The sequence below is a fragment of the Heptranchias perlo genome, chromosome 9, assembly GCF_035084215.1.
Source record: "Heptranchias perlo isolate sHepPer1 chromosome 9, sHepPer1.hap1, whole genome shotgun sequence".
NCBI classification, from domain to species: domain Eukaryota; kingdom Metazoa; phylum Chordata; class Chondrichthyes; order Hexanchiformes; family Hexanchidae; genus Heptranchias; species Heptranchias perlo.
In genome coordinates this window covers 4,461,856-4,484,970 of record NC_090333.1, presented here as the reverse complement: position 1 = coordinate 4,484,970, position 23,115 = coordinate 4,461,856, and the positions used below count along the sequence as shown (strand labels likewise).

The following is a 23,115-nucleotide window of genomic DNA, read 5'->3' as shown; positions in this document are numbered from 1 at the left end:
TGTAGCAGGAGCTTTGCTCTGTATCTGTCTGTGTTATACCTAACCTGGGAGTGCTTGATGCAGATATTGGATATCCAAAATAGAAAATGTTCCATTCTGCAGCACTAACTGCCCGGATAAACACAAAATTCATAAAATAGAAGCGTTCACTATTCCTACCGATACTGATCTCTCGAATATTACAATGGTTGGGCCACCACGGATAACCTAAAGCCAGTAGCTGCAATCTGGGCTCCTGTTGGCTTTACCTGAGATGAACCATTACAGGAGTATTCTTTTGGAGAGGAATGCATGAGGGAACCAATACTTGAAGCCTGAAGCTTTCTCGGAAATCAATGAGGGCAGACACGTTACAAGGAGATCCGTCCAGGAAGCAGCAATGCGTGTTGACTTGCTATAACACCCAATTTATTCAGCTTTCAAGCAGAGTGAGCAGTGATATAGATAGCAAATTCAGCAGGGATGGCAGAGGCAAACTGAACAACCTTTATATTGATGTAAAGTAAACCAAGAATGTGATATCTTTGTACGTAGAGGACAGACCACTGAATTTACTGAGTAACCAGCACAACAGCAAAGAGCTCGTCACTGATAATGGGAGATTGAATCTGCCTGTAACCCAAGGGGACCATGCACCTGACAAGTGTGGCTTTGGACAATGACACAGTTGAGGATTTCCTGGAAAGTGAGCTAACATAGCTGGACTGCTCTGTCCTTGAAAAGTTTTACAAATCATTGCAGTTCTTCTTTGCTTCTGTTTGTTTGGTTTAATTTTGTCGAAATAAATTGAAAAGCTACTTGCTTTAAGTGTAATTGAATCCTGGATTGGAAGATAGAAGCATAGGAACAGGAGTAGGCCATTCAGCCCCTCGAGCCTGTTCCGCCATCATGGCTGATCTGTACCTCAACTCCATTGACTCACCGTTGCTCCATATCGCTTGATTGGTGTGAGATGGAAAGGATTAGTGGAATCATAGAATGGTTACAGCGCAGAAAGAGGCCATTCGGCCCACTGAGTCCGTGCCGGCTCTCTGCAAGAGCAATCAAGCTAGTCTCGCTCCCCCGCCCTCTCCCCGTAGCCTTGCAAATTTTTTCCTTTCAAGTACTTATACAGTTCCCTTTTGAAGGCCATGATTAAATCTGCCTCCACCACCCCCTCGGGCAGTGCATTCCAGATCACAACCACTCGCTGTGTAAAAACGTTTCTCTTCATGTCATCTTTGGATCTTTTGCCAATCACCTTAAATCTACGTCCTCTGGTTCTTGACCCTTCCACCAATGGGAACAATTTCTCTCTATCTACGGTGTCCGGACCCTTCATGATTTTGAATACCTCAATCAAGTCTCCTCTCAACCTTCTTTGCTCTAAGGAGAACAATCCCGGCTTCTCCAGTCTATGCACGTAATGGAAGTCCCTCATCTTTGGAATCATTGTAGTAAATCTCTTCTGCACCCTCTCTAAGGCCTTCACATCCTTCCTAAAGTGCGGCGCCCAGAATTGGACACAATACTCCAGTTGTGGCCGAACCAGAGTTTTATAAAGGTTCATCATAACTTCCTTACCTTTGTACTCTATGCCTCTATTTATAAAGCCCAGGATCCCATATGCTTTCTTAACCGCTTTCTCAACCTGCTCTGCCACCTTCAACGATTTGTGCCCTTATACCCCCAGATCTCTCTGTTCCTGTACCTGTTTTAGAATTCTGCCATCTAGTTTACATTGCCTCTCCTCGTTCTTCCTACCGAAACGTATCACTTCGCACTTCTCTGCGTTAAATTTCATCTGCCACATGTCTGCCCATTTCCTCTTGAAGTCTATCACTATCCTCCTCACTGTTCACCACCCGTTCAAGTTTTGTGTCATCTGCATATTTTGAAATTGTGCCCTGTACACCCAAGTCCAAGTCATTAATATATATCAAAAAAGCAGTGGTCCCAGCATCGATGTTTCAGCCACAAAGGTAAGGTTGTTAATTTTTTAAAAAGATTTTCACCAATTTTCTCCCCTTCCCTTTTCCTCTGAAGACTTTGCCTCCTTGTTGAATTAGGGTTCCACAAACACTAAGCACTCTCTGGTACCTAGCCCATGTGTGAGGATGACTAGCAAATGTCAGCAGCCAGGAACACCCCATCCAAGCCTGAGGCTTGTCCTCGTCGGATGTCTACAGATGCGCACATCCAGAAGGGGTTATTTTCTAGTGATCTAGAGCAGCATCCCTGGCCAATTTGCCCCTCTCTAACCCAGTGGCCTGAGGTGAACCTATTGGAGTTCTTTGAGGATGTAACTAGTAGAATTGATAAGGGGAAACCAGTGGATGTGGTGTAATTGGATTTTCAGAAGGCTTTCGATAAGGTCCCACACAGGAGGTTGGTGAGCAAAGTTAGAGCACATGGAATTGGGGGTAATATACTGGCATGGATTGAGAATTGGTTAACAGACAGAAAGCAGAGAGTAGGAATAAACGGATCTTTTTCAGGTTGGCAGACTGTGACTAGTGGGGTACCGCAGGGATCGGTGCTTGGGCCCCAAATCTATATCAATGATTTGGATGAGGGGACCAAATGTAATGTTTCCAAGTTTGCTGATGACACAAAACTAGGTGGGAATGTGAGTTGTGAGGAGGATGCAAAGAGGCTTCAAGGGGATACAGACAGGCTGAGTGAGTGGGCAACAACATGGCAGATGGAATATAATGTGGAAAAATGTGAAGTTATCTATTTTGGTAGGAAAAACAGAACTGCAGAGTGTTTTTTTAAATGGTGAGAGATTGGGAAATGTTGATGTTCAAAGGGACCTGGGTGTCCTTGTACATGAGTCACTGAAAGTTAACATGCAGGTGCAGCAAGCAATTAGGAAGGCAAATGGTATGTTGGCCTTTATTACAAGAGGATTTAAGTACAGGAGTAAAGATGTCTCACTGCAATTGTATAGTGCCTTGGTGAGACCGCACCTGGAGTATTGTGTACAATTTTGGTCTCCTTACCTAAGAAAGGATATACTTGCCATAGAGGTAGTGCAACGAAGCTTCACCAGACTGATTCCTGGGATGGCGGGATTGTCGTATGAGGAGAGACTAGGGCTATATTCTCTAGAGTTTAGAAGAATGAGAGGTGATCTCATCGAAACATACAAAATTCTTACAGGGCTCGACAGGGTAGATGCAGGGAGGATGTTTCCCCTGGCTGGGGAGTCTAGAACCAGGGGTTCACAGTCTCAGAATAAGAGGTGGGCCATTTAGGACTGAGATGAGGAGAAATTTCTTCACTCAGAGGGTGGTGAATCTTTGGAATTCTCTACCCCAGTGGGCTGTGGAGGCTCAGTCATTGAGTACATTCAAAACAGAGATCGATAGATTTCTAGATATTAAAGGTATCAAGGGTAGGGGGATAGTGCAGGAAAATGGTGTTGAGGTAGAAGATCAGCCATGATCTTATTGAATGGCGGAGCAGGTTCGAGGGGCCAGATCGCCTGCTCCTATTTCTTGTGTTCTTATGAACTGCAGTGCCACTATTCCTGCCCCAGATCAGCTACCTTCGCAAAGACTAGTGTCGGTAGAGTCTGTTTAAACTGATCATTACATTTTTTTTTCAAGAATTTTCACTCACGGAAGTATTTTTGAAGACGTTCTTCAGTTTGATTGTAGTTGTTATAATCTGGAATCTGAAAGGGCGGTGGAAGCAGATTCAATAATAACTTTCAAATGGGAATTGGATAATTACTTGAAGGGCAGAAAATTGCAGGGCTACGGGCAAAAGACAAGGGAAGTGGGACTAATTGGACAGCTCTTTCAAAGAGCCGGCACAGGCACGATGGGCCGAATGGCCTCCTTTTGTGCTGTGAGCTTCTTTGATCCTATGACTGCACATTGACGCAGTTCTTGAAGTGCTTGTGCTGAGAGCAATACTAGTTTACAGGTTGGAGCAATTTGTTTCTTGCTCTCTGGGGTTCAGTTAGGTCAGGAAAAGAAAGGGGGCGGGGTACTACCCTACCTTATTTGTTGTGGTTACATTGTTCTGAGAATGAATAACATTTCCGTTAACTTAAATGTGTTACAGGCAACACACGCTTGTATTGAGCAGGCTGGGGCTTTTTTCTCGAGAAAAGAGAAGGTTGAGAGGTGACCTGATAGAGGTCTTTAAGATCATGAAAGGGTTTATTTTTTAATTCGTACATGGGATGTGGGCGTCGCTGGCGAGGCCGGCATTTATTGCCCATCCCTAATTGCCCTTGAGAAGGTGGTGGTGAGCCGCCTTCTTGAACCGCTGCAGTTCGTGTGGTGAAGGTTCTCCCACAGTGCTGTTAGGAAGGGAGTTCCAGGATTTTGACCCATCGACGATGAAGGAACGGCGATATATTTCCAAGTCGGGATGGTGTGTGACTTGGTGGGGAACATGCAGGTGGTGTTGTTCCCATGTGCCTGCTGCCCTTGTCCTTCTAGGTGGTAGAGGTCGTGGGTTTGGGAGGTGCTGTCGAAGAAGCCTTGGCGAGTTGCTGCAGTGCATCCTGTGGATGGTACACACTGCAGCCACAGTGCGCCGGTGGTGAAGGGAGTGAATGTTTAGGGTGGTGGATGGGGTGCCAATCAAGTGGGCTGCTTTGCCCTGGATGGTGTCGAGCTTCTTGAGTGTTGTTGGAGCTGCACTCATGCAGGCAAGTGGAGAGTATTCCATCACACTCCTGACTTGTGCCTTGTAGATGGTGGAAAGGCTTTGGGGAGTCAGGAGGCGAGTCCCAGCCTCTGACCTGCTCTTGTAGCCACAGTATTTATGTGGCTGGTCCAGTTAAGTTTCTGGTCAGTGGTGACCCACAGAATGTTGATGGTGGGGGATTCGGCGATGGTAATGCCGTTGAATGTCAAGGGGAGGTGGTTAGACTCTCTTGTTGGAGATGGTCATTGCCTGGCACTTGTCTGGCGCGAATGTTACTTGCCACTTATGAGCCCAAGCCTGGATGTTGTCCAGATCTTGCTTTATGCGGGCTCGGACTGCTTCAGTATCTGAGGGGTTGCGAATGGAACTGAACACTGTGCAATCACCAGCGAACATCCCCATTTCTGACCTTATGATGGAGGGAAGGTCATTGATGAAGCAGCTGAAGATGGTTGGGCTCAGGACACTGCTCTGAGGAACTCCTGCAGCAATGTCCTGGGGCTGAGATGATTGGCCTCCAACAACCACTACCATCTTCCTTAGTGCTAGGTATGACTCCAGCCACTGGAGAGTTTTCCCCCTGATTCCCATTGACTTCAATTTTACCAGGGTTCCTTGGTGCCACACTTGGTCAAATGCTGCCTTGCTGCCTTGATCTCACCTCACCTCTGGAATTCAGCTCTTTTGTCCATGTTTGGACCAAGGCTGTAATGTGGTCTGGAGCCGAGTGGTCCTGGCGGAACCCAAACTGAGCATCGGTGAGCAGGTTATTGGTGAGTAAGCGCCGCTTGATAGCACTGTCGACGACACCTTCCATCACTTTGCTGATGATTGAGAGTAGACTGATGGGGCGGTAATTGGCCGGATTGGATTTGTCCTGCTTTTTGTGGATAGGACATACCTGAGCTATTTTCCACATTGTCGGGTAGATGCCAGTGTTGTCGCTGTACTGGAACAGTTTGCCTAGAGGCACAGCTAGTTCTGGAGCACAAGTCTTCAGCACTCCAGCCGGGATGTTGTCGGGGCCCATAGCCTTTGCTGTATCCAGCGCACTCAGCCATTTCTTGATATCACATCGAGTGAATCGAATTGGCTGAAGACTGGCTTCTGTGATGGTGGGGATATCGGGAGGAGGCCGAGATGGATCATCCACTCGGCACTTCTGGCTGAAGATGGTTGCAAACGCTTCAGCCTTGTCTTTTGCACTCACGTGCTGGACTCCGCCATCATTGAGGATGGGGATGTTTACAGAGCCTCCTCCTCCCGTTAGTTGTTTAATTGTCCACCACCATTCACGACTGGATGTGGCAGGACTGCAGAGCTTTGATCTGATCCATTGGTTGTGGAATCGCTTAGCTCTGTCTATAGCATGTTGCTTCCGCTGTTTAGCATGCATGTAGTCCTGAGTTGTAGCTTCACCAGGTTGGCACCTCATTTTTAGGTACGCCTGGTGCTGCTCCTGGCATGCTCTTCTACACTCCTCATTGAACCAGGGTTGATCCCCTGGCTTGTTGGTAATGGTAGAGTGAGGAATATGCCAGGCCATGAGGTTACAGATTGTGCTGGAATACAATTCTGCTGCTGCTGATGGCCCACAGCACCTCATGGATGCCCAGTTTTGAGCTGCTAGATCTGTTCTGAATCTATTCCATTGAGCACGGTGATAGTGCCACACAACACATTGGATGGTGTCCTCAGTGCGAAGACGGGACTTCATCTCCACGAGGACTGTGCGGTGGTCACTCCTACCTATACTGTCATGGACAGATGCATCTGTGACAGGTAGATTGGTGAGGACAAGGTCAAGTAGGTTTCTCCCTCGTGTTGGTTCACTCACCACCTGCCGCAGCTATGTCCTTCAGGACTCGGCCAGCTCGGTCAGTAGTGGTGCTACTAGGGTAGAGGTAGAGAAGATGTTTCCACTTGTGGGGGAGACCAAATCTAAGGGCCATAAATGTAAGATAGTCACTGATAAATCCAATAGGGAATTCAGGAGACACTTCTTTACCCAGAGAGTGATGAGAATGTGGAGCTTGCTACCACAAGGAGTAGTTGAGGCGAATAGTATAGATGCATTCAAGGGGAAGGTAAATAAATAAACACATGAGGGAGAAAGGAATAGAAGGATATGCTGATAGGGTGAGATGAAGTAGAGTGGGAGGATGCTCATGGGGAGCATAAACACTGGCATGGACCAGTTGGGCCGAATGGCCTGTTTTTGTGCTGTACATTCTATATGATTTGAGAACCCCACATTTTTTTTTAAAATAGGTGGAAGCTACGAAGAAAGTTCTGGAAGACCTTAATTTTAATGTCGTGGAAATGACAGATGAGGCAGCAACTCTCGATGGTGGTGATATCCTGTTCACAGGTACATGTCTTATATATTCAGATTACTGTCAAGCAGTGAACAAATGGAATGCTCTTAATGTCCTGTCTGTCACAAAATACAGTGTCAGTTGTATGGAACTTGTGTGTAAAGGGACCCTGGTTATATTGTCTGCATAACAGTGACACTCCAGAGCACGATATTGCATGTGAAGTGCTTTGGGGCATTTCCGAGAGATGCGATAAGGTGCTGCATAAATGCAGGCTCTTTCTTTCAAAAATGTTAAAATGCTTCCTTATCTGCAACGGTTTACATTTCACTACATCCTATTAATTTTGATGGCATTTGTTTTGAGTCTCGAGATTGGGAGTTTAGATGTGTGGAGGGTAATTTCTCTTCCCTGGTAATTTCCAGTGTTACATCTGGCCCTGGAAGGTTGTTATGGATTGACCAATGTGGAAAGTAGCCCATTCTCCTGAACTATTGACCCATCACCTTGAGAAACACAAATTCACCTCCCAAAAAGATAATTGACAACTAGAGTTTGAGTTCCAAGGACGTAATTGAATGGAGCAGTTCTGAAAATGATCACCGTTGTAGCTAAAATATTTAACACTACAACTATGAGGCATGTCAAAAATGTATAGCGCAGGCAGGGGATGGAAAACAGGACTAAACCATTCTAACCCACATTACATGAAATATTAGACTTTCTAGATGGTTTGTACATTAGATTTGTACTGTGCTAAGTATCAGGTGATTTATTAATGCTTCATATTTTCTTCCTTTCTGAACATTTTGGACTCTATATCAACTTAGAATATGAATGTGCAGGAATAACAGTTTAGGATGGAGGGGAGGAAGAGGTGGGAACACAAAACATACTGTCTTCCAGCATACACAACAGTACAATAAAACAATGTGCAGAAATCGGCTATGAGCTTTCAGTACATTTAATTGTTTTCCCTTTGCCAGCTGCCCTTTTAAAAAGAAAGAGCTTGCAATAATTTGGTACTTTTCACACCCCTCTGGTATCCTGATTTATTATATTGGCAAATGCAGCCAATTTATATACAACAAGGTCTCATAAACATGAAAATGACATAAATGGCCAGATAGCCTGTTTCAGAGGTGTGGTTTAAGGGCTAAATGTTAACCGGGACATCTCCCCTGCTTTCCTTCTAATAATGCCGTGGGATCGTTTACAAAGAGGCAGACAAGGATTTCGGGTCAATATCTCATCAGAAAGACGGCGCCTCCGAAAACGTAGCACTCCCTCAGTACTGCACTGAAGCGTCGGCCCAGATTGTGTGCTCAAGTCTCTGGAGTGGAACACGAAGCCACGACCTTCTCACTCAGAGGCAAGAGTGCTCACAATGAGGGCAATTTTAACCCCCAAGAACAAGGGCGTTGGGGGTGAGTGGGAGGTTAAAATAATAACTTTTTGGAGCGGGACCACATCCCGGCTCCGGTGCGCCCACTTCTGGGTTTGACCCAGACGCACGCACAACAGAAGCCCAGAAGTCTCGCTCCCACTTAAAGCCGGCGGGCCGACACTTAACGGGGCAATGTACCTCGTTGAAATAGTTGAGGTACTTAATTTTTTGTGTGTTACAAAAGTAGAACGAATGTGAATGTACCTGTTTGGATTTCCCATCGCTTCTGATTCACGTCAGGTGAAAGCAGGCGGGAAGGTGCTGGATCCACGAGGTGATTGAGGGCCTTTATTGCACTGCCTGTGGGCCAGGAGGAGCAGGAGTGCTTCATCCAGGCCCAACAAGCTCACCTGGCACGATCGGACCCCGCGATGGGCCGATTTTCACTCCCCCCCCCCCCCCCCCCCCTCCCCTCCCCCCAAGATCGATCGCTCCCTCTCTCCCCCCTCTCTGATTTGTGGCTCTTTTCCCTCCCGACGGGGAGCCAGCCCGTCAATCTGGCCGCCTGACGTGTGGGAGACCCGGAAACTCAAATACTTATCTTCAGTTGACAAATGTAAGGAATCTTACAACACCAGGTTATAGTCCAACAGTTTTATTTGAAAATCACAAGCTTTCGGAGGCTTTCTCCTTCATCAGGTGAAGTGTGGGATTCCTTGAAGGTTACCGCATTTATAGTCAGAGAACAATGCCTGGTGATAACAGATAATCTTTCCAACTGCCCGTTGTCAAGGCAATCAAAGTGTTCAGACAGAGAGACATTACATACAGGAACACCGAATATACAAACGGCCAGAACAAAAGACAGAGAGAGAGAGAAACATCCGAAAGGAAGAGAAAGAGAGAGAATGACCCGTTGTATTAGAAACAGATAACTTTTTTTCGCTGGTGGGGTTACGTGTAGCGTGACATGAACCCAAGATCCCGGTTGAGGCCGTCCTCATGGGTGCGGAACTCTCTTTCTCTTCCTTTCGGATGTTTCTCTCTCTCTCTCTCTGTTTTTTGTTCTGGCCGTTTGTATATTCGGTGTTCCTGTATGTAATGTCTCTCTGTCTGAACACTTTGATTGCCTTGACAACGGGCAGTTGGAAAGATTATCTGTAATCACCAGGCATGGTTCTCTGACTATAAATGCGGTAACCTTCAAGGAATCCCACACTTCACCTGACGAAGGAGAAAGCCTCCAAAAGCTTGTGATTTTCAAATAAAACTGTTGGACTATAACCTGGTGTTGTAAGATTCCTTACATTTGTCAACCCCAGTCCATCACCGGCATCTCTACATCATATCTTCAGTTGAGTTGCGATCACAGATTGCGACGCACTCATTTAGCTTCTGGGTTCCCCACCCGAATATCTACGGACACACTGGGTTCCCGGCTCCCAGCTAAAATTATGCCCTATATGTAAGCCCGATGTGGAGTCATAATCTCATAAAACACTGTGGTGTGTTGGTTACATAACAAAACTTAGCAGCCATAATGCAGGTATGAAGTTATTAATGAATCATGCTTCCAGATACCAGTCCATTGAAGTCTCTCTCGAGCCCAGATTTTCTCTAACAAAAACTTCGTTGAATTAAGGAGGTACATTTTCTGACTGTCGCTATTCCTGTACCAGTGCTTAGTGGACTGAATTGTTCTGTGTCTTTTTTAAAAATGTATATCATATATAAAACGCAGGTGTGAATCTGTTTCAACAGGTTGATTCCTGCATTAGAAAAGTGCACTAAAGAATTTAGTACATGCATTGAGTGTCGTCTTGGCAACAGTGTCAGTCGGAAAATAAACCCCAATGGTTTGTTTTTCATTAATTAATGACCCCTAATGAACTCACGAGTATGCACAGCTTTGAAACGTGCGTTTCTTGAGACTGTGATTTCATTAACGGGTCATTAATTACACAGGAACATCTCCCATTTCTCATTAAGAGGAATTTTTTTAGCCCATTATTGTCATTCGTTGCTGTTTAACCACTTTACCAACTGTAATTTTATTCTGTGGATAATTAGAGTCATAGAGTCATAGAGTCATACAGCACGGATAGAGGCCCTTCGGCCCATCGTGTCCGCGCCGGCCATCAGCCCTGTCTACTCTAATCCCATATTCCAGCATTTGGTCCGTAGCCTTGTATGCTATGGCATTTCAAGTGCTCATCCAAATGCTTCTTGAATGTTGTAAGGGTTCCTGCCTCCACAACCCTTTCAGGCAGTGAGTTCCAGACTCCAACCACCCTCTGGGTGAAAAAGTTCTTTCTCAAATCCCCTCTAAACCACCCGCCTTTTACCTTGAATCTATGTCCCCTTGTTATAGAACCCTCAACAAAGGGAAAAAGCTCCTTAGTATCCATCCTATCTGTGCCCCTCATAATTTTGTACACCTCAATCATGTCCCCCCTCAGCCTCCTCTGCTCCAAGGAAAACAAACCCAATCTTCCCAGTCTCTCTTCATAGCTGAAGCGCTCCAGCCCTGGTAACATCCTGGTGAATCTCCTCTGCACCCTCTCCAAAGCGATCACATCCTTCCTGTAGTGTGGCGACCAGAACTGCACACAGTACTCCAGCTGTGGCCTAACCAGTGTTTTATACAGCTCCATCATAACCTCCTTGCTCTTATATTCTATGCCTCGGCTAATAAAGGCAAGTATCCCATATGCCTTCTTTACCACCTTATCTACCTGTTCCGCCGCCTTCAGGGATCTGTGAACTTGCACACCAAGATCCCTCTGACCCTCTGTCTTGCCTAGGGTCCTCCCATTCATTGTGTATTCCCTTGCCTTGTTAGTCCCTCCAAAGTGCATCACCTCGCACTTTTCCGGGTTAAATTCCATTTGCCACTGTTCCGCCCATCTGACCAACCCATCTATATCGTCCTGCAGACTGAGGCTATCCTCCTCGCTATTTACCACCCTACCAATTTTTGTATCATCAGCGAACTTACTGATCATACCTTTTACATTCATATCCAAGTCATTAATGTAGACCACAAACAGCAAGGGACCCAGCACCGATCCCTGTGGTACCCCACTGGCCACAGGCTTCCAGTCACAAAAACAACCTTCGACCATCACCCTCTGCCTTCTGCCACTAAGCCAGTTTTGTATCCAAAGTGCCAAGGCACCCTGGATTCCATGGGCTCGTACCTTCTTGACCAGTCTCCTGTGGGGGACTTTATCGAAGGCCTTACTGAAATCCATGTATACCACATCCACTGCGTTACCCTCATCCACACGCCTGGTCACCCCCTCAAAAAATTCAATCAAATTAGTCAGACATGATCTTCCCTTGACAAAGCCATGTTGACTATCCCTGATTAATCCTTGCTTCTCCAAGTAGAGACTAATTTTGTCCTTCAGAATTTTTTCCAATAATTTTCCTACCACTGATGTTAGGCTCACTGGCCTGTAGTTCCCCGGTTTTTCCCTACTCCCCTTCTTGAATAATGGTATTACATTAGCGGTTCTCCAGTCCTCTGGCACATCCCCTGTGGCCAGAGAGGTTCTGAATATATGTGTCAGAGCCCCCGCAATCTCCTCCTTTGCCTCACACAGTAGCCTGGGATACATTTCGTCCGGGCCTGGGGATTTATCCATTTTTAGGCCTGCTAAAACCGCCAATACCTCCTCCCGCTCGATGTTAATATGTTCGAGTATATCACAGTCCCCCTGCCGTATTTCTATGTCAACATCGTCCTTCTCCATAGTGAAAACAGATGCAAAAAATTCATTTAGAACCCCTCCTACATCTGCCGGCTCCACATACAGATTGCCATTTTTGTCCCTAATGGGCCCTATTTTTTCCCTAGTCATCCTCTTACCCTTAATATACTTATAAAACATCTTAGGATTTTCCTTTATTTTGCTCGCCAGTGTTATTTCATGGCCCCTCCTTGATCTCCTAATTTCTTTTTTAAGTATCCCCCTGCACTTTTTGTACTCCTCTAGGGCTTCCTCCGTCTTTAGCCTTTTGTATCTGCCAAAAGCCCTCCTTTTTTTCCTAATCCATTCTCGTATATCCCCTGACATCCAAGGTTCCCTGGAGTTCTTGGAACCACCCTTGACCTTTACGGGAACATGTTGCCATTGTATGGTCTCAATCTCCCTTCTGAAAGACTCCCATTGCTCCGATGCGGATTTTCCTACAAGCAGCTGATCCCAGTCCATTTTGGCCAGATCCTGCCTTATCCTATTAAAATCGGCCTTCCCCCAATTTAGAACCTTTATTTCCGGCCCCTCCCTGTCCTTTTCCATGACCACCTTAAATCTCACCGAATTATGGTCACTGTCACCAAAGTGCTCACCTACTATCACTTCTTCCACTTGGCCGGCCACATTCCCTAGAATTAGGTCCAGTACCGCCCCCTCTCTTGTAGGACTTTCTACATGCTGGCTCAAAAAGCTCTCCTGGATGCACGTTAAGAATTTTGTACCCTCTAAGCCTTTTACACTCTTGAGTATCCCAGTTAATATTGGGGAAGTTGAAATCCCCCACTATTATTACCCTATTATTTGCACAATTTTCTGAGATTTGCCTACATATCTGTTCCTCTATCTCCCCCTGACTGTTTGGGGGCCTATAGTACACTCCCATCAAAGTGCTTGCCCCCTTTTTGTTTTTAAGCTCCACCCATATGGCCTCATTAGAGGAACCTGCTAATATATCATCCCTCCTTATGGCAGTAATTGATTCTTTAATTAATATTGCGACCCCCCCCCTCCTCTTATACCTCCCCCTCTGTCTCGCCTGAAGATTCTGTACCCCGGAATATTGAGCTGCCAGTCTTGCCCCTCCCTCAACCATGTCTCTGTGACAGCAACAATATCATACTCCCATGTGTTTATCAACACCTTCAGTTCATCCACCTTATTCACAAGACTCCTTGCATTAAAATAGATGCCATCCAGCCTTGCCCTCACATATTTGCCCTGTCTTCCAAGCTGACTTGTTTTTTTCTCTATATTTGGCTGCACATCACCCTCTATTGTAGCTCCACTCTGTATCCCATCCCCCTGCCAAGTTAGTTTAAACCCCCCCCAACAGTGCTAGCAAACCTCCCCGCAAGGATATTTGTCCCGCTCTGGTTCAGGTGCAACCCGTCCGACTTGTACAAGTCCCACCTTCCCCAGAAGCAGGCCCAGTGATCCAGGAAACTGAAACCCTCCCTCCTGCACCAACTCTTTAGCCACGAGAAGCTTTGAAAGTTAACGCTTTAGAGCCCTAGAGCATTGTTTTCACACGTAATTAATTAACCTAACGACTTTATCTTTACAGACTGTGACAGATTGCAGTTTGTTCTGTCTAGTTATTTTTATGAATCTCATTACTGCAATCAGTCGCTACTTATCTGACTACATTGCTGTTAATGGTGATGTGCTTTCACAGTGATGCTGGGATGACCAGCGCTCAAACGGAGATGTGCAACTTCCGAGCAGCGCTTTCCTGGTTTTTCTTTACCAATGTGCCCATTGGAAGACTGCTAACAAGTTGTTGAGCTTTTCCCACTGCCTCCGACTGCTGCTCTTGAGACCTCCCCCCCACCCCCCAAAAGCCAGGTCTTGGGGAGACTGTTGGAGGTTAGGGTCGCCAACTCTGGTTGGACCTATTCCTGGAGGTCTCATCACACGTCCTCCTGCCACCAACCGCCCCTCCCCCCCACCCCTCCCCCCCACCACACTCCCGACATTGGTCGCCCAATCACATCCATCCTCAGGAAGTCCCGCCTTCTCACGGCCAATTGGGAAATGAACACGCTCTTTGTTACTCGATTGGGTGATTCTTGACTCAGTCAAACAGCCGTTTTTCCCTCCAACTCCAATATTTTTATAACTAATGAAACTAAGGTGTTCACAGAAAATGGAAAAAAAAAACAATTTTCTTTTAACGTCCCTATGATTTTTCTCCTGAGTGTTGCTCGCAGCAGTGTCCTGGAGATTAACCTTCAATTCCTGGAGATTCCAGACCAATCCTGGAGGGTTGGCAACCCTATTGGAGCTGCACAGTTTGTTAGCTCTGTTGGCAGTGGGAACAGTGCACTCCTGCTGCTGAAGACACATTATCAATGTAAAATACCTTTACTTACTGGTAGATAAGCCCTGTGACAGATGCATTGTTCTACGGTCTCATTTGTACTCAGGTAGAGAATTCTTTGTGGGTCTTTCGAAGAGAACCAATCAGCGTGGTGCAGAAATTCTGGCTGATGTTTTTAAGGTGAGTGAACTTATTTTTTTAATATAAAATTTAAGATGCCTCTAGAAAAGAGAAGGCTGAGGGGCGACCTAACAAAGGTCTTTAAGATTATAAAGCGGTTTGATAAAAGGTAAACGTAGAGAAGATGTTTTCTGCTTGTGGGGGAGCCATAAATATAATATAGTCACCAATAAATCCAATCGGGAATTCAGGAGACACTTCTTTACCCAGAGAGTGGTTAGAATGTGGAACTCGCTACCACAAGGTGTAGTGGAGGCAAATAGCATAGATGCATTTAAGGGGAAGCCAGATAAGTACATGAGGGAGAAAGGAATAGAATAAATACTTGAAAACGAAAAAAATTGCATGGCTATGGGGAAGGAGCAGGGGAGTGGGACTAATTGGATAGCTCTTTCAAAGAGCTGGCACAGGCATGAATGGCCTCCTGTGCTGTAAAATTCTATGATGATATGTACACATACTGGATGCACATACACCTGCCTGCACACTTTCCAACAGGAGAAGGGTATGTTGATAGGGTGAGATGAAGTAGGGAGCATAAACACCAGCATAGACCAGTAGGACCGAATGGCCTGTTTCTGTGCTGTAGACTCTATGTAATTAAATTTAATGTTATAGTAAAGCACATAGGAAATATATTGAATTTGTTAGTATTTATCATTAGAAAGTAGTATAAGCTTCCTTGATGCCTTAATGTTTAAATGTACTGCCCGGTGTAGTACAAAGCAATACCAACTCAGATTCAACTCTCAGCCAGGGACAGCATTTGGAAAGCCTGGCTTGTGCTATGAGGGGACGAGTCAGCCAATATTCGTGCTTCCAACAGTTATCCAATGACTCCTGTTGGAAAGTATGCACGCGGGTGTACATGCATCCAGTATGTGTGTATATCATCATAGAATTTTACAGCACAGGAGGAGGACATTGGTACATGTGCCGGCTCATTGAAAGGGCTATCCAATTAGTCCCACTCCCCTGCTATTTCCCCGCAGCTGAGCAATTCTTTCCTTTTCAAGTATTTATCCAATTCCCTTTTGAAAGTTATTATTGAATCTGCTTCCACCACCCTTTCAGGCAGTGCAATCCAGAACATCATAACAGCTCGCTGTGTAAAAAAAAATTATTCCTCATCTCCCCTCTGGTTCTTTTGCCAATTATCTTAAATCTGTGTCCTCTGGTTACCGACCCTCCCATCACTGGAAACAGTTTCTCCCCATCTACTCTTATTAAAACCGTTCATATGCCAGGTGAGTACGGACCGTTGGCTGTGATTCTACTCCCTTCCTCGGTGTGGAATAGCCCGCTGATACTCACTGTCTAGGTGGTCACTTAGATGAGGTAGCGGAGGGTGGCTGTGGCCTGTGGAATCATACCCCAGCAAAGATTCCCACTATCCTGTGACTGCTGGTGGCTCGTCTGTCATGGGTGGGGGTGGGTGTAGAGTGGGTGATCGGTCAGATAATTGCAGGAGTGGGTCTGGCTGTGATGCTCCCCACTTTCCCAGCGCTAAATACTCTACTGGTACGCATTGTCTAGGCCACAGTGAAAGAACGGACAAAGCCAGAAGGTGGGTGGCACCTGTGGATCTGTACCCCAGAGAGAAAAAAAACAACACATTGAGGAGAAAAGGGGAGAAAATTGGAGGCAAAAATCAGTTTTAAAGCAGTAGACTCGTATAATTTTGCACATACCCAAGTGGTTGTGGTTTCTGAGACATTGTTTTGATGCAGCATTTTGTGTAATAAATTCTTCCGTTATTGTTTACTTCAACGCAGGACTATGCTGTTTCCAAAGTTTCTGTCACAGGTACTTTGCACTTGAAGAGTTACTGCAGTATGGCTGGTCCCGGACTGATTGCTATCGGCTCTAGTGAACATGCGCAGAAAGCGCTGAAGGTAGGAAAGTCAGGACTGCATTCCCGTATTTCAAAAATCAACGTGTGAACACATTTATTAGTCATTTTCCTACATTACAACAGCGAGTACAATTCAAAAGTACTTCATTGGCTGTGAAGCACTTTGGGACATCCTGAGGTCATGAAAGATGCTACATAAATTCAAGTTCGTTCTTTCCTTCCAATGAAATACTCTGATTATGTGCCGTTATAGAGGAGTCTCCTCTGCTAATATCAACTGGCAGATAATTGAGAGTTCCCAAGTTTTAATCTTGCACACAGGGTACAGCAATACTCCATGCACTGGGAAGGAAAACAAGTATAATACAGATAACAAAATAAATATTATGTAGTTTTATCCACCAAGGAAAGAAAGATAAAACCTTTATAAATAAGAAAAGAAATGTTTAGCGGCTGTGCAATGCAGCAACATCTCCCGCAAGGCTTTGTCACACGATAAGACAGCTGAAACCAGCTAACTAAAACCACAACCAGAAATTGAACTTGCAGTCTTCTGGTGTGTATGGCTTTGAATATAAATTTATAATAGTAGAATTTTTGAATTTGATGGAAGTGGGAGGGTTTGCCTTCTATATTCTTGCAAATGTCTCTGGTATAATACCAAACTCATTGATTTTTTTTTTTTTGACTGTGCTTTTTCTTGTCTTAAGTGTTGAATTCTTGCTTCTAGTTAATGTATTTTCCCATCAGTATCATGGAGGTGCTGAATATTGATGTGTGGTGCAATTAAGTTCTCCAGAGCGCTTGTTGGATATGTGCTCAGCTGTTGTATCTGCGCTGGAAGTGTTCCAGCCTACAGTAGGCGAAAGCCTCTGTTAATCTACTGTCTCTTTATTTTGAAACACGGGGTTTCAAAAAAAGGAAGCCTAATTAGCGTGAGCATTATTATTTTTTTTCTCTTTCAACCCATCGAACTTGTCAGAATCCCTAGCTTAGCGTTCCCCAATGGTTCAATTGGTAAAGCTAGTGTGTAACTAAAGCCATACAGATCAGAGGGTTCCAATTTCAATTACCAGTATGTGCTGAGTTAATTGATTTCATGTGAGGGGGCGGAGGGTGGTGGGCAGGAGAGCCACTGCAGTTAATCTCAGTGTCTCTGGTCTGTGGAGAGAGAGAGAGAGAGAGAGTGGGGAAATCAGCCAGAGTTTCCTGCTCCTCATCATTTGTCAAGTGACCCTCGCTGGAAATACAGATGTGTGAACGTCGGGTGAGGACAGGATCAGGCCTAGCTGTGACGCTCTCCACAGTTGAATAGTGCACCAACACTCCTTATCTGGGCTCACACATTTACGTGAGGGGTCAGGAGGCAATACTCCACCAATGAATCAATTTGTTGAGATGGGGAAGAAACTGATGAAAATAGGATGACACCCCCCCCCCCGAAAAAAAAAACAATATTTGATGCGAGATGTATCGCTCTTGGGTGCAGGAGTCTTGAGTTTGGTAATAATGATCTCAGTCAACTATTGGCCTGTTAGAATTTCACTGTTTACTCCATTACTGTTGGAATGTTCCGATTAACTTCTCATCTGTTGCTAGAATGTTACAATTTACACAAGACATCAAAATGTTTACAGATCCTAAATGCAAGGCCATTGGAGAGTCCTACCCTAATACATCTCCAAAAATTCAGCGCACTGCTTACTGTAGTGAAACGTTGCGAATTCTGTGCATGGATGGCTTTTTTTGACGCAGTATGTTGCTTAACAAGGCTTCAGCTGCCCAGGCCCTAAGCTCTGGAATTCGCTCCCTAAACCTCTATGTGCTCCCTACCTCTCTCTCTCTCTCCTCCTTTGCGATGCTCCTTAAAACCTACCTCTTTCATCAGGTTTTTGGCCACCTGTCCTAATATCTCTTTAAGCGGCGGGGGTGTCAAATTTTGTTTGATAATCGCTCCTGTGAAGCGCCTTGGGACGGACGTTTGTCGACATTAAAGGCTCCATATAAATGCAAGTTGTTGTTGTTGTTAATCCATGCCCAAACACAGACAGCTGCTGCGCTGCGCAGCATTATAATAATAATAATTATGTTCCCCTTTTTGTTTTTAATTGCTCCCACCATTCTTAAGCTTAAAAAAAAGCAGGCAAGCGACCTGCTCCAGGCCTTTGCCGATGTGTAATTGGCCACCACGAAGCCCTGCGCACTTTGCTGACTTATTTACACTTGATTTATTTTTAAACTCTGCCGCTTCCTGAAAGGCTGTGACGTTTGATGCACATGATTAACAGGTGCCGTTCATCTGAGCTGCCTAGAGAAAAAAACTGCTTTGAAATGGTAAGGTAGCTAGGCATTTCTAAATGTAATTTGTGGGCACTAACTCTTAAGATCAATCAAGATTCCTTTGCTCTTTAATTTATTTTTTGCTAGCGTCAGAACAATACATTGGTTCCAGTAGTTTACTTCTGCCTTATATTAGCCACATAATTTAATATTAATTAATTTAATCCGTATAACTTTAATATTATTGCACTCATTCACCTTTTTTTTTTACACAGTATTGTGTCCAATTCTGGGCACCACACCTTAGGAATGATGTCAAGGCCTTAGAGAGGTTGCAGAGGAGATTTACTAGAATGGTACCGGGGATGAGGGACTTCAGTTACGTGCAGAGACTGGAGAAGCTGGGATTGTTCTCCTTAGAGCAGAGAAGGTTAAGGGGAGATTTGTTAGAGGTGTTCAAAATCACGAAGGGTTTTGATAAGAGTAAATAAGGAGGAACTGTTTCCAGTGGTAGGAAGGTCGGTAACCAGAGGACACAGATTTAAGGTAATTGTCAAAAGAACCAGAGAGGAGACGAGGAGGATTTTTTTTTAACGCAGCGAGTTGTTATGATCTGGAATGCGCTGCCTGAAAGGATGGTGGAAGCAGATTCAATAATAACTTTCAAAAGGGAATCGGATAAATACTTGAAGGGGAAAAATTGGCTGGGCTGTGGGGAAATAGCAGGGGAGTGGCACTAGTTGGATAACTCTTTCAAAGAGCCAGAACAGGCACGATGGGCCGAATGGGCTGTGTCATTCTATGATTCTTGTGTTACCACCATGTTGAAATGAAAACTTATTGCACAGTGACTGTTCTAACTCAAACATTCCCATGGGTTCCAAACTGGAACTGCTTTCCTCACTCAGCCTCAGCTCCCTTCAACAATCCACAGGTTCTTAAAACCCAAATTTCATGTCATATAGCCAGTATTGATTTATCTTATCTTCTCTTCAACTCCTTTCAATTGTAGTGCTAACCTGTACTGTGAGCCTTGGAACCTCCACTTAGGCCTCTCAATAAAAATAAATAAAATGTTAACTATTCCAACACCACCACTCCTTTCCTGTAACAGTTTTCCATTTCCGACTTCTCCTCATTCCTCTTGGCTGATACGCTGGTGTGAGTTCAGATAAACATAAGAAATAGGAGCAGGAGATCTTCTACCTCAACGCCATTTTCCTGCACTATCCCCATATCCCTTGATGCCTTTAATATCTAAAAACCTATCGATCTCTGTTTTGAATTTACTCAATGACTGAGCCTCTACAGCCCTCTGGGGTAGAGAATTCCAAAGATTCACCACCCTCTGAGTGAAGAAATTTCTCCTCATCTCAGTCCTAAATGGCCTGCCCTTTATTCTGAGACTGTGACCCCCTGGGTCTAGACTCCCCAGCCAGGGGAAACATCCTCCCTGCACCTACCCTGTCGAGCCCTGTAAGAATTTTGTATGTTTCAATGAGATCACCTCTCATTCTTCTAAACTCTAGAGAATGCAAGCCTGGTCTACTCAATCTCTCCTCATACGACAATCCCGCCATCCCAGGAATCAGTGAACCTTTGTTGCACTCCCTCTATGGCAACTGTATCCTTTCTTAAGTAAGGAGACCAAAATTGTTTACAGTGCTCCAGGAGCGGTCGTAACAAGGCCCTATATAATTGCAGTGAGACATCTTTACTCCTGTACTCAAATCCTCTTGTAATAAAGGCCAACATACCATTTCCCTTCCTAATTGCTTGCTGCACCTGCATGTTGGCTTTCAGTGACTCATGTACAAGGACACCCAAATCCTTTTGAACAGCAACATTTCCCAATCTCTCACCATTTAAAAAATACTCTGCATTTCTGTTTTTCCTACCAAAGTGGATAACTTCACATTTTTCCACGTTATATTCCATCTGCCATTCCATCCATAAGAGCAACGAGGATGAATCTGGGGCTTACCTGATTCTATGTTATGATGAGAAAGTCACAGAGTGAAACTTAGTTTCATTACGCAAACAAAGATTGAGAGGGGAATATGATCCAGATGATGTAAATGCATCAAGGCTATTTGATCTGCACTGTGAGCACAGCAGTTCTTGGACGAGCTATGCAGTCACTACTGGTGGTAAAGAAATAGCAGGAATTGCAGACAAATTGAGCCACCGGGGATCAGGTGGAAAACACGAGTTCAACTCCCTTCCTATTTATCTATCGGGTTGCATTTTCCCACCTCCCAATTCTTACCTCCCTCTGCTCAGCACCTGATTAAAACCTGGCTGGCAATTATACGTTATCGCCAGTTGTCATATTTAATCTGTCTGGTCGTATGTCATTAACAGTGACTGCACTTCGAAAAAACCAATTCATTCTTTTTTAAAAAAAGCACTAAATCAAAAGCAAAATACTGCGGACGCTGGAAATCTGAAATAAAAACAGAAAATGCTGGAAAAGCTGAGCAAGTGAGGCAGCATCTGTGGAGAAAGATGCTCTGTTTCCTTCTCTTTTTTTTAAAAAAGCAGTTCATTGTATCTGATGCACTGAGATACATTTCTGAGAGGTGTGATAACGCATTCTTTCTTTCTTAGTCATTACTGGCAGATCAAACTCTCTCAAATAACAGGCAGTAAAGTTAACACCAATAGGCTACGAAGTTGCGATCTGGTTTAAGATGACCAGATTTTCCTTGGCTTCCCCAGGACATTTCCCTCACTCCCCCTGCCCGTTGCACATTTTCTTGACAATCCCATCGTTTTATCTGAAGCCAGAAAATAACTTTTTAATATTTAGAATTGCTGTGAAGATGATGTATTTTCTATGAGAATGTGTGTGTATGCATGCACTAAACCCTCTCATGAAATCCATTCAACATCTGTATTTTGCTATAAACCAGGATACGTTTTATAATTTTAGTATAAGGTTTATTTTTTTCTTTTATTACAGAGGAACATTTACCCCAATATGTCAAAAATTGAGATCCCACGCCCAACGACGGTGTTTCTTACTCACTTTTTATTTACTAATCACAAATGCAATTAGGCATATCCGAATTCCCAGTTAGCCACGTGTGGCTATTGGCAAATGTATCGGACAACGCGGTCCTGTACATCCAAAGTGCAGCAACCAGCTTCCCGTACTTGTGGGGAGGGGCCAGAAACGAAAAAAAAAAATCTGTGGAAACCAAGTTAGTTGTTGCATCCATCACCAGTGCTGCTTGTTCACAGATATGTGGGAAGGGGAGAATTCCCTAAACATGCTACAGAAGAGGCGACATGACCCTTGCTCCTTCGACCTTTTGTTTACTCGACATTTCTATTAAGAGAATTGGGGATACCATTATTGGTGCATCCCATCCTGGGAGGGAAGTGGGGGGACGTAGAGGTTAGGAGAATTGACGTGAGGCAAATTCTCCCACAAAGTTTGGGTACGTGCTAAGAAGCTGTTACAATGTGCAGCTCGCCTGTTCAGGCAGGAAGAAGTCTCGCTGACCTCCCACTGCAACTCATTCATTTTAAATTAGTTTGTTTAAAATTAGCCTTCCTAACTTTTGATGAAGAGATATAATGATCTCTCCTCAAACAATGGGCAACTCCATTAAGTCTACATTTATCAATTTCTGTCAGTGCGAGTGAGCATTAAACAGCGTAGTATTTGCAAGGCGTGCTGCTGACAGTTAGTGGCAGCAAAGGGGTATTACACTTGCCATTTCATTTGTTGATGGGAATCCATGTGCGTTTTGCTAATCTTTAGAATCGTAGAATCATACAGCACAGGAGGCGGCCATTCAGCCCATCGTGCCTGTGCCGGCTCTTTGAAAGAGCTATCCGATTAGTCCCACTCCACTGCTCTTTCCCCATAGCCCTGCAAATCTTTCCTTCTCAAGTGAACGTCCAATTGCCTTTTGAAAGTTGCTATTGAATTTGCTTCCACAGCCCTTTCAGGCAGTGCATAAAAAAAATTCTCCTCATCTCTCCTCTAGTTCTTTTGCCAATTACCTTAAATCTGTGTCCTCTGGTTACCGACACTGCTGCCGCTGGAAACAGTTTCTCCTTATTTACTCTGTCAAAACCGTTCATGATTTTGAGCACCTCAATCAAATCTCCCCTTAACCTTCTCTCTTCGAAGGAGAACAATCCCAGCGACTCTAGTCAGTTTGGAACTTCCAAAAGATGTAGTTCAGATTAGCAAAGCTCCCACATTGCTAAGCCAAGAAAAGAAACACTGTGTATAAAAGTTACCTACAAAAGAATAACTTAGCAATGAGATTACAACCTTTTATTGTTTTCTTTTTGTATGTATAATGCGTGTGTGTGCATATACATATATAATATATATATAT

The 23,115-nt window shown here is 44.5% G+C and overlaps 1 protein-coding gene across 1 annotated transcript in view; it reads left to right on the top strand.

The window, feature by feature from the left end:
• The window catches only part of ddah1 (dimethylarginine dimethylaminohydrolase 1), a 122,996-nt gene that overhangs the window by 91,731 nt on the left and 8,150 nt on the right, over positions 1-23,115 (top strand). Inside the window, exons 2-4 of the mRNA XM_067989820.1 lie at positions 6,922-7,021; positions 14,546-14,619; positions 16,395-16,514. Coding sequence (XP_067845921.1) covers positions 6,922-7,021; positions 14,546-14,619; positions 16,395-16,514 — 294 coding nt within the window. The remainder of the gene's footprint in view (positions 1-6,921; positions 7,022-14,545; positions 14,620-16,394; positions 16,515-23,115) is intronic.